Genomic DNA, 15,664 nt, shown 5'->3' with positions numbered 1-15,664 from the left:
GATGGGGTTGAGCTGGGTGAGAAAAGGCAGCCCTGAGAGAGAGACCTGACCGAGCCGGCACTGGTGGGCAGATGTGTGTCTACTTCTCCTGCTAACAGTTACTGCAAGTCACAACCCATTAGCAGGTCCCCAAATCAATTCTGTGGGTTAAACATGAAACAGAACAGAAAACAGCAGAAGGCCCTGCAGGTGATAAGGCTAAATCCTATTTCATGAAACTTATTTTGATTACAACCAACTTGAACTGCTGAAGACCCTTCTCCCTCACTACACAAGGAGGAGCTGCTGCAGGCCTAGCGTTTACCCACAGTCACTAGGCACTGGGAGGGCAGCCTGCCCTGCTCTGAAACTCAGGATCACGCACCAACAGGAGGGTCATTTCTAAGGGCAGAGGCTATTGCTGGCTTTCAAATGTTTTTTGGGTTTTTTTTCACGAGCTAACACATAGTGTTTATTACGTGTTCTTTCAAATGTTTTTTGACCACAAACCAAATAAGACATGGATTTCTATTAAAATCAAGTACACAAAGTATATAAAAAAATCTAAAAGATTCAAATTCAATTTCACTTTTTAATATATATTTTTATTGATTTCAGAGAGGAAGGGAGAGGGAGAGAGAGATAGAAACATCAATGATGAGAGAGAATCATTGCTTAGCTGCCTCCTGCATGCCCCACACTGGGGATCGAGCCCAGAACTTGGGCATGTGCCCTTGACTGGAATCGAACCTGGGATCCTTCAGTCCACAGGCTGACGCTCTATCCACTGAGCCAAACCAACTAGGGCTGATTTCACTTTTTAACCCACTGTAATAATTTCATGACCCAAAACTGTGTTACTCCTTCCCTAAGTGGCAGTGGCGAGAAGGGGAGGGCTGTGCAGTAGACAGCAGAGTCGACATGACTGGAGCTGGTCAGCATGCCATTCATTCCCCACCGACACGGACCAAGTGATCAGGGTCCCCAAGGGAGGGACCTGGAACTGGCTTTAACTAGTCCCCCAGGTGACTGCAGCACACTCAGACAGAGACTGGGGAAAGCAGCACATCTGTTAGGAAGCTGGGGAGGGACTGAGTGCAAGCCCAGCAGAGCCCACTGCACACAAAGTGACAGGCAGGTGACTGTTAGCAGGGGAAGTTTTCATCTCAGGCCAGGACATTCCTTGGGATAAGCCCTCCTGATCGGGAGCCGGGTTTGTAAATGCTGTGCCCAGAACAGGCCGAGTTAGCACAGCCATGGGCTTGGTGGGGTAGGCCCAGGCCAGCTCCCCAAAGTATGAGCGGTCCCCACTGTGGGCCTCTCCCCAGGTATGAGGAAATCTAGAGCTCCACACCTGGTCAAGGAATAACCTGTTCTCCTGCATGAGGTCCCCCTCCTAGGCCTGTAGCCACACATGGCATGTGGCCCTGATGTACCCTGCTGGCCTGGGCATGGCAGGAGCTCAGAGAAGTAGTAACTGCTTGATGGTGTCCCGGTGGTAAATGTAAATGTCTCCACGAGGCTCCAGGCTGAAGGTGCCAAAGGAGACCCCACCCATCCCTTCAGTCCTCTCCAGAGAAAGCGGACGCGGGCAGAGAAGGCTGACTGTCCGAGTTGTCATGGCACACAGCACTTTTCTAGCCCAATACTCGGTGGCTGGGCTGAGAAAGACCCGGAGCACCCATCACAAGGGCGATGCGGCGACAGCTGCGGAAGTGGGGCGTTGGCCAGAAGATTCTTAACCAAATCTGGGGAGGGTGCTGAGTGCTTGAGCCTTGGTATGGCTCTCCCCAAAGGCGGGCTGAGACCAGAGTGCAAGCCCGAGTAATTTGTAATTTCCGAGGGAGGTGCAGGAAATGCTGGTGGAGTGGGTAGTGAGGAGGGAGGGGAGGGAGCAGAGAAGGAGTGTGCTTTAATGTCATCTTTCAAGGTGGGAGACTGCACTTAACCCTGCAGGAAACTGGTTTCAACAGAAGCCTCAAAGGTTGACTGCCAATGGCCAGATTTTCGTTTTCCTCCTAGAGGGCGTTGGGGTGTGGACTGAGGGAAGGTGTTCCTGGCAGAGGGAAGAGCATGCTGGGAAGGCCTGGGCCAGGAGGGTCGTGGTGAATCAGGAGACCAGACAGAGGTCAGTATAGTAGCCTGAGGGAGTGGCAAGAGCAAGTAGTACCACCGAGGCCAGGCCGGGAGGTGGGTGCTCCTGGGCCAGGGGCCGACAGCTCCTGAGGGTGCTGGGCAGTGCATTTCCACTGGGGGATGTAGCACAGGTTCTCGTGCTCTCGTCACCTGCTGTGAGAGTCCATCAGAAATCTAAACACGGTGCCCAGCAGGGTTCCTTTCACCAGAGATTCATTACCAACATACTGGTGGTCTTGATGTTCAGACAAAAAATGATCCCTCCAACCCTGTCTTACAGAAACCACCACAAGGCAAAATCCCCATGTGCAGAGAGCACAGGAAGTGAGAATAAAAAGGAACTTAAGACAGTGTTAGTCAAGGATTACCTATAACCCAACCTATTCCACCTCACAGTCTCCTTCAAACGGCCCCTAATTTATTAAGCACTTACTATGCCAGCCCTGCCAGGCAGACATTACTTTAATGGCTATTTTACCGATGAAGAAACTAAAGCTCAGAGAAATAACTAGGTCCAAAGTCACACAGCAATTGGGAAAGAGCCTGAACTCAGCTGCTCGTTTGGGCTACAAGCTCACTCTCTTAATCATGCCATCCAAGTGTCTTCCTTATCGAATGGATGGGAAGTCAAAGAGAAAAGTGTGAGCAGGAAATGCCTACAATAACCTCTTTCTGCCCAATCAGAGCAGCTTCTGCTCCAAGCCTGGCTGCCCACAGGGATTCCTCCCTCTCACTCAGAGGAAAGAAAAGGCTGAGTGAAAGAGCTGCAACTCCAGGGGTCTATCAAGAGTGCTCTTCCCACCGACCTGTGCACCTCCCACACCGCATGGAAAGGCCCTGCGCAGGGGCCGCCTCCCCTGCAGGCAGTGTCCCCACCACAGCAGAAGAAGCCTGAGAGCTGTGCTAACATCTCCAAGGCAGTGGAAAGATTCAGGGATGCAAGTGGAAATAAAGAGAGGACTTTACTTGGCTTCAAACAAACCACTTCCTTTGATGGGTGCAGATGTTGTCCGGTCACAAATGGACCACTAGTTCAGGACACTTTTGCAGGAGTAACTAAAGAGTACCCGAACCCGCCCCGGTCCTCTTATTCTGTCCCAAGGTTGTCCTAGAAAGAAACTGGGGCGTGTGGTCACCATAGCAGTTTGCCAATTTATAGACAACAGGATACAGCAGATTCTTCTAATGCTGATGAGATGCCACAGGAATTTAACTCTTGTTGACTTCTGTTAGCCTGTGGTACAACTGGTTTGTTATACGTTGGTTCACAGAACCTATCTATGACATTAAGTGAGGACTTAATATACAGACTTCATTTATCCCACAAATATTTACAAAGTGCTTGCTGTGTGCAAGGCACTGGGGTCACTAGGGAACAAGCCCAAGTCCACTTTGATAGGCACATGTGTGCAAGCTCTGATCACACGGATGTGCACACAGCTGCTCGCTGGTGTTTACTGCACTGTGACAGGCATACGTGTGCAAGCTCTCATCACACAATGTGCACACAGCTGCTCGCTGGTGTTTACTGCACTGTGACAGGCACATGTGTGCAAGCTCTGATCACACGGATGTGCACACAGCTGCTCGCTGGTGTTTACTGGAGCAGCAGCAGCAGCACACCTGTGTTTGCCAGCAACTTTCCTCTTTAACCAGGATATTCCTCCAAAATTGACTGTGCTTTGAGAAGTGAAGTATTCTGCATACAAGCAAAGGTACAAGGTGCCAGCAAATAAAATGTTACTGTATTCACTGATGAAAGGAATAGTTAATGTCTCCCCAACTAAAGTAGGCACAGAACATCAACTGAAAATGTAAAAAAGTAACAGACAACTTTTCTTTCCTCCTAAAACTATTTTAGTGACTTGGTGCTCACAAGTCTTGAATGTTATTCCAGGCACAAAGTAAACACCAAGTGACATTTTTAGCAGTCCATTTTGCTTCAGGAGGTATACACAGGAAATGCAGAAGCAAAAACAAAAGCTAAAATGCCCTACCCTCAGAGGAAAAAATGTAACCAAACTACCATAACATTAAAAACAGAACTAAAATTAGCTTCCTCCCCTACCTAAGGGTCCTGCGAACAGCATCTGCCAAGAGCTGGCCTCCTCTCCCCTCTGTCAAGGGAAGGGGAGGGCAAACGAAAAGCAAAAGCAAGCGGCCAGAAGGCAAACAAGCGACCCATCTGCCACAGGGCTTGTCGTTAACACTCGAGTGGGCCCGCACCAATCCCAGAGTCACTCCAGGTCAGAACAAATTCTCCTCAATCAAAATTACATCATGGGACTTGACCCGGTGAGTAGAAGCAGAATTCAGAGTTCACACCAGGGCACAGGTCAACAAGCTCTTGTCCACATTAGTTAAAACACACACCTAGTAACGCATCTCACACACTCACTGCTGCTTCTACTCAGAGGCAGGGTCAAGGCAAACCACAGAACTGATGTGTAAAGTTTCACAGCAAACCTTCTCTTCACGGTAGATGTTTGTTTAGGCAACACTAAAACGCAACAAAGACGACGGCTTAGAAGAGAATAGGATCAGAAGCTTGGAACACAAGATTTATTGCAACTTAGCGATCGTCATTCGGTTCTAAGTTTCCTGGTAGCAAAGGGAAAAGGTATACAGGATGGGTTAATTCTGACCATCCAAAGAAGATGTATGAACTCCACAGAAAAGGGAAACTTCTCCCAGTACAACATTTCAGAAGGAATTCCAAGAAGGATGTAAAGTGACACTGTGAATTGGGTTTCAGTTTTAGTTTTACAAGCTCTACAACATTCTTCAAATAACCACTTAATATCTGTATCAGTGAAGGCACTTCTTAGGGAACCTAAGCTATTAGTATAGCCTAGTGTGTTGTTTTCAGGAGCTCCAACGTAACACAGAAAGAACCCTTAAAAAACTTAATGGATCCCTAGCTGGTTTGGCTCAGTTGATAGAGTGTCAACCTGGGGACTGAAGGGTCCCAGGTTTGATTTTGGTCAACGGCACATGCCTGGGTTGTGGGCTCGATCCCTAGTAGGGGGTGTGCAGGAGGCAGCCAATCAATGATTCTCTCTTATCATGATGTTTCTATTTCTCTCTCCTCCCTTCCTCTCTGAAATCAATAAAAATATATTTTCTAAAAAAAGAACTTAATGGAAATACGGTTTTCCCCCACCCATTTTTGGCAGAAATGAGATGTCGGTCACGTCAACATCGAGTTCTAAGTCTAAATTCAATGTGGTAAAGTACTGATGACTAAGGTCTGACACACGTCCGTGCCCGTGGGGACTGTCAGCATTCCTGGTACTAGCAGGGACTTAGGGTGCAGAAGAAATGCCTGGAGGCCAGCCTCCACATTGAGGGAGGGGAAGAACCAGGCAGCCCACTTCCCCCTCAGAGAATCGGGCCTCAAAGAGCTCCAGGTTACCCAGGGAGCTGGAGGCCTGGTTTCACCATTCCCCCAGCTGTTTATGAGAACTGGCTAAGGTCTAGGGCAGTAGCGAGACAGAACAGGGCAGCGGGCACAGACAGACCAAAAAGTCAGGCGCTGCAGCACTGGCGGCCTGTGGTGAACAAGAGCGCCATCACCACCACACTGTGGCCCCGCCACGATGGGCACTCCTGACAGGATGGGCATGCGGGCCATACAGGAAGTGTGGATCATGAAGCCTCTAGAACAGTGGTTCTCAACCTTCCTAATGCCGCGACCCTTTAACACAGTTCCTCATGTTGTGGTGACCCCAAAGGGGTCGCGACCCACAGGTTGAGAACCGCTGCTCTAGAAGCCAATCTCCGAAGAAACCAGGCTCCAGGGGGGTCAGTTGGAACGAAGGGAACTAGGTGGGATGTTTTCTTGGGCTGCAGCTCCACGGTAACCAAGCAGGGACAGGACTGTGGGTCACCTGCGGTCAAGCCGGCTCCACCACGATCTGGTTCTGAAAACTTGGATAATTAATTCAACATCTCGTTAGCAAAATGGAGAAAACAACAGCACCCACCACAAAGGGCTGCTGCGAGTAATAAATGAGAGAACATGTATTTACCTGAGAATTAAGCTTTTTTACACAGTAACCACATCAGACACTAGCGACATGACCAGCAGCCCCTCTGTCCAGGGGGTAAGCGCAGGGCATGCAAAGCAGCAGCCCAAGCTCGAGCCTCCACCCTCCGAGGAAAGGCCTCTGGACCTCCTCCGAGTGACCTTTGTGAAGCGGGGGATACCACACACACACACACACACACACACACACACACACACACACACGGCTGCATCTGGGTGCTGCATGTACATTTCCTGAGCCGCTGGAGCCTAGGCTTCATACGTGACAGCATGTTCCCTTGAGCACTTAGTGAGCAGTTCCTAAGAACAGGAGGACTGTTGACATCACCGCAGAACAGTATCAACTTCATTAAACTTAACACTGACACATGTTTTTATCTAAACTACCAGTCCTATTCCACTCTTGTCAAGTGAACTGACAATTTAAGGTCAATTTTTTTCATGCTTTTTAAATTGATTTCAGAGAGAGGGAAAAAGAGGGAGAGATATATAGAAACATTGATGATGAGAATCAATCAGCTGCCTCCTGCACACCCCCATTGGGGATCCACAACGCAGGCATGTGCCCTGACGGGAAATCGAACCCTGACCTTCTGGTTCATGGGATGATGCTCAACCAACTGAGCCACGCCAGCCAGGCTAAAGGCTGTGGGCAAAAACCCTCCTGCAGATTCCCAGGGTAGCATGGACTTTATAACGGTAACTACCTATATATATAAAAGCCTAAGCGACCAGCCAACCAGCCGACCGGCCGGTAGCTATAATGCACAATGACCACCAGGAGGCAGATGCTCAACGCAGGAGTGGAAATCACAGGCATGGAAACATGGAATAGACTGATGAATCTCAGAGGGAAGGGGGGAGGAGGAGGGCGGGAAGAGATTAACCAAAGATTGTATATGCATACTAGAGGCCCGGTGCACAGCCCAATCCCCACAGGCCAGGCTGAGGGACCCCACTCGTGCACGAATCCGTGCACCGGGCCTCCAGTGAACCAATGAAAACTGGTGTGTCCTCCCCATGCTTTGTAATAGTCTTCTACTCCTGGGTAACAAAAGCTGCACATTTACTCTTTTGGAATCCCTGTGGGTCAGGGTCCAGGCTCAGCTCCACGGAGCTGCCCCAAGGCTGCACCAAGGTGTTGGCAGGACTGAGGTCGCATGTGGAGGCTTGACCAGGGGAGGCCCGTGGCCAAGCGCCCTCGCTGTTGGCAGAATTCATATCCTTGCAGCTATGAGGTGAAGGGCCCTGGCATGTTGCTGACTGGAGGCTGGAGGCTGCTCATGGCCGCTTGACATGGGGAGCCTCTTACTTCTCCCAAGCTAGCGGGACAGTTTCACATAACAACTCCCAAGCAGGGCTGAGAGAGCCCACCCCCTACGCCCTGTTCTGATTAGCAGTGAGTGAGTCAAGGGCCTAGCCACACTCAAGGACTAGACAAAGGTGTGAACACCAGGAGACAGCAGCCAGGCCACCCGACAGTCTGCCTGCCACATGCTCATAGCTCCTGTACAACCATCAAATCAAACCAAATTTACAGTCAGTGCAAATAAAAGGAAACTCCCTGGACATCCTGGTGAACAATACTGACTGAACATTCGGACAGTGGTTTCCTGAGACCGCATCACCAGTTACAATGTCAGCGCGGCGTGGAGAGCGGCAAGATGGTGTTTTGGGTTCAAGATGCTCAAATGCGTGTCAGATGTTGTTCTTACCATTTTTCTCTGCTGAAGTCACTACGACATCATTTGGCTTTCAGGTGGTGAAAAGCACTGTCCGCATGCCAAGTCATCAGCCGAAGACGGAAGTAAGAGCACATGCCAGACTTCATGAACCCGCTGGATTCGGTCAGGGACAGGGAAGAGCAGAGCAGACAGAGGGGAGGAGGAAGGGAGAGGGAGGAAGGCTATTTTAGGCAAACCGTTGTCCCTGTCCCTTCATGAGCAGATGGCCCAGGTGAAAGGAGGCAGGAGGGGTGAGATGCCACCTCCTCAGTTCTTTCATGCCTCCGTGGTGTGAATGTCTCGCTTCACTAACAAGGTTCTACTGTTTATAGATAACAGTTTTCTTTTTACAACACGTGCCTAAATATACAGCTAGTTCCTATGCTTCCCCTAAGCAGGGTCAGCGAGCTTTTTCTTTAACGGGAAGAGAGTCAATACTTGCAGCTCTGTGGGTCCACTCTGTTAAACTGCTCAGCCCTGCCCTTTAGTGGGGAAGCAGCAAAGCTGGTATGTACAGGATGGGCATGACTGGGTTCAAATAAAACTTGATGTAAGAACACAAGGAGCCGAGTGGAACTGACCTTGGGTGGCTGGCAGACGCTGCTGTAAGAAACAGCATTCTGTTCAATGCTGGAAGGAGAAGGGACTTTGCTGGTCTCCAATAAGGATTTTCAAGGTTAATTCTGAGCATACACAACTGCTGCCGTCTACTTTTATTCAAACCCAACCCCTGCGCCCACATAAAATGCAACTCCACTACACAACCAGGCATCGACACAGAGAGTGCCAAATCAGTCCTAAAGTCAAAGTGAAGTCGCCACCAGACAGTCTAGAATATGCTCGCTCCTTCTGCTTAACCCCTCCCATCACAGCTCTGATCTTTCATATATTTATATGAGCGTAAATAGGTGTTCACCTGGGGGCTGATCTGGTTTCTGCCTTTCTCAACTAAGAAGGGTTATAGGAGAGAATGAAGTTGAAGACCCTAGGTCCATGGGTGTAATAAATTAACCTCTCCTACTGTCCACTGGCATTTCCACGAGAACATAACAGGCTCTTGGAACTGAACTCTCGATCTGCCACTCCAGTCGTCCCCATCGGAGCTGATGGCGACTCCATCCAGATAGTTAGATAAGCAGGCCAAAACCTTGGAGTCATCCTTGACTGCTCTTTTCTCCTACAACCCTTGTCCAAGCGGTCAGAGAATCCTTCCCTCCCAGCTCGCTGCGATCCTGAGCCAGGGACTTCAAGGAAGGCCAGGCTCCTGGGCACCTTAGAGCAAAGTAATGCTTGATTTACCTGGATCACTCACTTATCTGCGCCCTCTATACAGACAGCTTTAAAAAATACCTTCATGATAGTCTCTGCTTGCCAACCAGGTATCGTCTTTTCTGAGACTGTGACATCAGCACCCACACTGACCATCTCTCCCGCTGCTTTCCTAAGGAGCTAATGGGAGCAGCTGCTCAAGTCCTGCTGCCAACAGGTTCTGACACCGTAAGGATGGGGGCAGAGAAACACGGAGCTCTTGCACCAAACTCAAGGGCTGGGCTGTCAGATCACAGAGGTCAGAGTCCCGGGTACACTGCTGACACAGAGATGAGCCCTTCCAGCAGCTGAGCACAGACACGATGGACCCCAGCATAAACTGCCACCACAGAAGCATGAACTAAATAGCTGTTGTTCTAAGTCACTAAACACTGGGGTGATTTGTTAGCACTCACTGACTGCTAGAGCTACTCAATGACAAGCAGCTATTGTAGTTACCACTTTTCTCTTGTCTGGTAATTCCCCCAGCCATCAACGTTTCCTTTTCTACTGCATCATTCCCATTAGCATCCAATCACGCCATTATTCCTCCCTTTTAAAAAGCCTTCCCTGACCCCACTACCTTTAACAACCACCTTTCTGTCTTTGCTCCCTCTTGCAGCAAAGCTCCTCAAAGAATCGTTATGCTCACTGTCCCAGTGCTCTCTGCCCATTCTCTTTTAAACCCCCTCCCCCCAACACAGCACTGGGCCTTCTTGTCAAGGTTCCCGGTGACCACCATGTGACTAAATCCTATGGTCAAGTCTCAGTCCTCATGTGACTTGGCTCAAGTCAGCATCATTTGTCACCTTCGCTCCCTCCTGCTCCTAGCTTTCTGCACTTGGCTCCTAGGGCACCAGTCTCCTGCTTTTCCTCCTACCTTATGGGAGGGTCGCTCACATCTCCACCTCCTCATGCGGGAGTGCCCTGTTCTCTCACTTCCTTCATAATCTCGTCCAGCCTCACGTGTCAAAGACTCAAAAAACCTGACTTCTCTTCTCTGAACGCCCGATTCTTATGTCTGACTGCCTACCGGCCGCCTCCTTCCAGATCTCTACTAGACACCACAAAACCAGTCTGTACCAAACACGGCTCCTCATCTTCCCCGACGCTGCTCCACTGGCACCCTGCTTGTTATAGCAGCAGCCGCTCAGGCCAGAACATCAGTCATTCCTGACCCTCTCTTCTTCTCTCACACCCCACACGCCACCCTTCAGCAAACCCCAGGACTCTCCCTTCAAACTCCTGACAGTTACCTGCAGGGTTCTACACGACCTGCTACTCCCTGACCTTTTTCTTTTTTTAAATATACTCTTTTAAAATATACATATTTTTTATTGATTTCAGAGAGGAAGGGAGAGGGAGAGAGAGATAGAAACATCAATGATGAGAGAGAATCATTGACGGGCTGCCTCCTGCACGCCCCACACTATGGGATCAAGCCCACAACCCAGGCAACCCTCCTGGTTCATAGAGCAACGCTCAACCACTGAGCCACTCCGGCCGGGCATCCCTGACCTCATTTCTTATCTGTCCCCCCGAGTCTACTCCACTCCAGCCACACTGGCCTCGTGATCTTCCTACAAGTGGGAGCTCCCACCACAGGCCCTCAACCCAGCCAGTCTTCCTAGCGTGCTCTTGCTCAGACAGCTGCAGCACTCTCCTCCAACTCCTCACCGCTGGGCCGGCCCCCCCCCCCCCCCCCTCGTCCCCCAGCCTGGGACCGCCTATCCCCTTCCCCGCCTTCTTCTCTATATGAAGCCTGTCACCCAACAGACTTTATATTTACCTGTTTTATATACACACAGTGAACTCAGGAGGGTATGATGCCTTCATTTTTCATTAGGTGTCCCCCATGCCTAGAACAGTGCCTAACATAGGCGATTTCAACAAATATTTCTTGAATGAATGAGCACCCATCTATCAATAAATGAATGACTATAGAGTTTTTTAGTAGTGTCCCATTTAATGGTAAAGGCCTCTACATTCAATAGCACCAGGTTCTTCAAGCCTCTCATCATCCGTTTTCTCATCATGTACTGATAAGAACTATGCTTATAGACAAAGACCCAAATGGGCATGCGATAGACTAGAAAGCAGAAGGCTCCGCTAAGCAATCCCAATTATAAAAAGGAGGCAGCTGGACGATGATATTTAAGTCCTCCTCTGGCCTGAAAATTTGAAGATATTTTTGGTAGCTGATGAATAACTTGCTTCTGAGTTCCAGGGCAATAATGACGATTATTGAGCACCTGAGCACCTGAGCAGAGAGCACCTGAACTAAGAAGACCTGGTAACGCAGGGGTTGGCAAACCTCTGCCCACGGCCTGAATACCTCCAGCCCCTGGGAGTTTGTGCAGGCTGCTTGTTTATAGCCTGGCAAGCAAAGAACGGTTTTCACATTTTTAAGTGGTTTCATTTTAGCTGGTTATACAAGTACCTACATGATAATCTTCATTTTTCCTCTTGGCCCTGCAAAGCCTACAGTATTCACTGTTTGGCCCTTTAAGAAGTTCACCCACTCAACACAGATGAACCATCCTGGGGCAAATTCCTCAACTGTGGCCCACAAGGTCCCCAGAAACAGTCATCTGGGTATTTTAGAAGTGACTTCCGAAATCAAGTGCCCTAAAAGCAATCGCCAAAAGGTAATTATAAAGTGACCACTGGCCATTGTTACTATCTTAAACAATGGTGACACCCTCTATGCAGCTGGAAAAGCAAGAGCCAAACATGGAAATGTGTTTTATGCATGTTCCCAGGGTAAAGCATATCCTAAAGCCAATGGTAAGGCACAGATATTGTTCTAAATTTGGAAATATCTGATGACAAAGTGACGTTTCCTTCCCCTTTCTTACCCACACCCAAAACAACACCCCACACTTCTCATGAGAAAAATTCCTTCACATTTATGGTTTCCATTTCCTACAGCTGATCTTTCACTTAACAAAAACACCGACTATGGAAGCCCTCAAGGTACAGATCTCTTAGCATCACGCCTGGCATACAGTGAACTTTCATCAAATGGCAGTATTATAGACCAATCTATTAGTTTTGTATAACTATTACATATATTATTGTGTCATTATATACTGTGTATATGATAGCTATATCTAAAATATATCATACTAAACATGTTATATTCTATAATGCAACGATATACCTATAAAATATATAATCATGACATATACAATATGCTGTATGTTTTGTATTAACATTACATACCTTATTTTAAAAATGTTATTTATTTGAGAGAGAGAGGAGAAGGGGGGAGAGAGAGAAAAACACTGATATGAAAGAGAAACATCAATCGGTTATCTCCTGCATGCACCCCAATTAGGGATGGAACCCGCAACCTGAGTATGTGCCCTGACCAGGAATCAAACCGGTGACCTTTTGGTGCATGGGACGATGCTCAACCAACTGAGCCACCGGCCCAGGGCCATGTTACCACCTTATTAATCACTGTTATTTTACTGTCCTGCCACCGGAGACGCCATGCCACAGACGAGCAGCAGGACTTCAGACAAGTTGCTTTACTTCTCTAAGCCTCACTTTCTTCATTGGTAAAACTAAGGAATCGTTTTAGAACCTGTTTACCGTGCCTTTCTAGCTCAAGACTATGATTCCATCAGCATGTCACATAACCTTCGCTTTGAACACCTCTCTTACCCCGAACCCTATTTATGGTCACTTCCAAACATGGCCTTGAATCTCACCAATGAAAAGGCGCAGACATCGTCTTTGTTCATGACATTTATTCTAACACCCCTGATGCTCTGCAGTTGTCTATTTAAACCACCCTCTTAAGCTGTTTAATAGCAGGATATCTATTTTAATAACAACTGAGTTGGTGCCCCATCATGTACAAGAAGCTGTGGAAAATGGTAAGGAATCAGCCCTCAAGAGAAGTGGCGAAGAAGAAGAGTGGAGTCATTAGTCACATTGGGTCATTAGTCACACTGCCTAACGTAAGCATCACACTAACAGTGCTAATAACACGTCTGGGCTCACTCTGTCCCCTTCATGTGAGAAAATTAAAGTGCTTAATAATCATTGCTCCCTGGGAGGCAGAAGACAAAAGTTGTGATGGTAAATGGTATCCTCAAGTAAAGTCTCATGGCTCTTTCCTATGAAACACAGCACTTGAATGAGATTGAGACTGAGCCAAGTCCAATGCAAAGGACTGTGTGTGTGTGTGGGGGGGGGGGGGGGGGGGGCGGAATTCTGAAACAAAAATAGATTCCTAGCACTGATAATGGCTTTTGAACTTCCTATTCCCTTTCTCTGAGCACCATGCATCAAGTAACTCACCACTATAGAATTAACAAATACAGTTTAAGTTTTACAAGAGAAACAATTTCAAAATGGTAATACTCAACGCTGATGTGGTTGTGGCTAACTGATATGTTTAACCATCACTCATGAAAATGTCCTGGGAACTTGTCCTAAGGAATCATCCAGTGGAATCACAAACATCTATAATAATAAAAGCGCAACATGCTAATTAGACCAGACGTCTTTCTGGATGATCTTCCAGACGAAGCCGGGGCTGCGAATAAAGCTACACGTTGTTGCCTTCCCTACAACAGCAAATAGGGGAAATAGTTCCAATATCCAGCAGCAGGTGGGTGATTTAACACGTTATGGAACACCAGCATGATGGGCTGTCACAGCCCTCACAGTAGCTATGAAGACCACACGGAGGCATGAAATCAAAGAAACGATTTGCACATGACATAGCGACATGAAACATGCATACATGTGCAATGCTCTGGAGACGGTGAACACTCACAACTAATACTTCTGCTCACTCTGTTTTAAGTTCTTTAGATTCAGACACTCAACATGCATTTTCTTCTTTGCATTTTGTCCGTATTTTCAAACTTTTCTTTAATGTAACATTTTTACAACTAAAATAAAATGCAGTTTCTCTGTATTTAACCTAGGAATAACAACAATAATAAACACTTACTTCGTGCCAGGCACTGTTTTAATCACTTTATGCCATCCTCTGAGGTACTATATGCAGATGAGAAACTAAGGCCCAGAAGTTAAGTAACTGGCAAGACGAGCCAACTAGAACCCAGAGGAGCAGGGATTCAACCATGGCCAGCCAGGCTCCAGAGGCCATGCTCTCACCACTATGGAATTACGGGGGAAAATAACATTCAACGCCATTGTACTCGGAATGGGAAAATGGATTGTCCTGGTTCGTTTATTATTTTCGCTAACTAGGAACAGTTCAATTATGTCTGATCCTGTAATAACCATTTTCAAAGAAATTCACCGTAAAAAGCCCCCGTGACCATGGTGCTCAACAGCATGATGCCTTCTGCAGGTCCTGAACACCTGGGGAGCACGCAGATATGAGCGGCAGTGGCCACAGCCGCTGGCCACTGATTCACAGTCTGCAAAGACACCTCTGAGATCATCTGGATGTGTTCCCGTCAACTGAGAGAAGGAAACAGTTAATGAAATCACACTGCTAGCTGGGATGCACGATACGAGTTAATCACTGAGTGCTCACTGTATGTTAAAGCTATGACCCCTCTACACGAATGATCTCATTTAACTCTTGCAAGGGTGCTTTGAGGGACGGGATATTATGAATCTGATGCAGAGACCAGGACACAGCTAGAAGGCGATGAGCCAGTCGGCAGGAGCGCAGCAACCTCTGGAGTGCTGCCTGAGAAGTGGATACCAGACACCACTGCGGCCCACAGCAATGGGATAAAGACCAGAAAATAGCTGGGGGGTGGGGGCAGCTTCAGCTTTGGCCAGAAAAGCCATCATATTAATTACTTGGCACACAGGCGCCCAGCAGCCCCAAAGGCTTCCTCAGCACCGAGCCTGCAGAGGCAAGTCTAAACACCGTTGCCGACTGGAATCCAACCCGTCATAAAACTGCCCCTATAGCACGGGGGCCAGGAGCACGTGGAAATCCTTCAAATCCTTGCCTCTCAACAGTCCACCCCACCCCTCCCCCACCTCGCCCAGCCAATCTCCTTCCCAGCACTGCAGACCCCTCAGCTCGGCCTGGGAAGGCACTTTGCATAGTCAGCTCTTCCACGAAGGGTGTTAATTTGGTTAGCTCACACCCAACTGTGTACAAACATGCAAATCATTAACATTTCCATTTAACAGGCTGGTATGGCCCAGAGCTGCTGGGATTTCTGAAGGAGATAACAATTCAATTTGCAATTACTGCTGCGATTTTTAATTCCCAAGGAAATTTCTCTGCCCAAAGCCAAAATGACCACTGTAAGCAACCTTCAAATTATTTCTGAAAAAGGAAGAAAAAAGAGAGAGATTGAGAGAGTGTGTCTTCTGAGGCGTCTGGGTCAATGAGTCATAAGGCCACTGAACAGAAGTCGGGGCAGCCTGGGCCGTCCCAGGTCCCAGCTTCCCGGAGCAAATGCACATGAGGACGTGCTCAGTTTACCGTTCACTTGCCCCTAAAGCGGGC

General features: G+C 48.2%; 1 protein-coding gene across 3 annotated transcripts in view; it reads right to left on the bottom strand.

Moving 5' to 3' along the window:
- RAPGEF1 (Rap guanine nucleotide exchange factor 1) overlaps positions 1–14,537 on the bottom strand; it is an 87,965-nt gene extending 73,428 nt beyond the window's left edge. For all 3 annotated transcript variants that reach the window (XM_070430403.1, XM_070430404.1, XM_070430405.1), the window contains exon 1: positions 14,486–14,537. In XM_070430403.1, coding sequence (XP_070286504.1) covers positions 14,486–14,522 — 37 coding nt within the window. In that variant the 5' untranslated portion in view covers positions 14,523–14,537. The remainder of the gene's footprint in view (positions 1–14,485) is intronic.
- Between the last annotated feature and the right edge of the window lie 1,127 nt (positions 14,538–15,664).

The sequence above is a fragment of the Myotis yumanensis genome, unplaced genomic scaffold (genome assembly GCF_028538775.1).
Source record: "Myotis yumanensis isolate MYYU_CA2020_CCGP unplaced genomic scaffold, mMyoYum1.0.hap1 SCAF_12, whole genome shotgun sequence".
Classification (NCBI taxonomy): Eukaryota; Metazoa; Chordata; class Mammalia; order Chiroptera; family Vespertilionidae; genus Myotis; species Myotis yumanensis.
The sequence above is the reverse complement of the archived record's forward strand: the minus strand, read 5'-3'. Positions and strand labels throughout refer to the sequence as shown.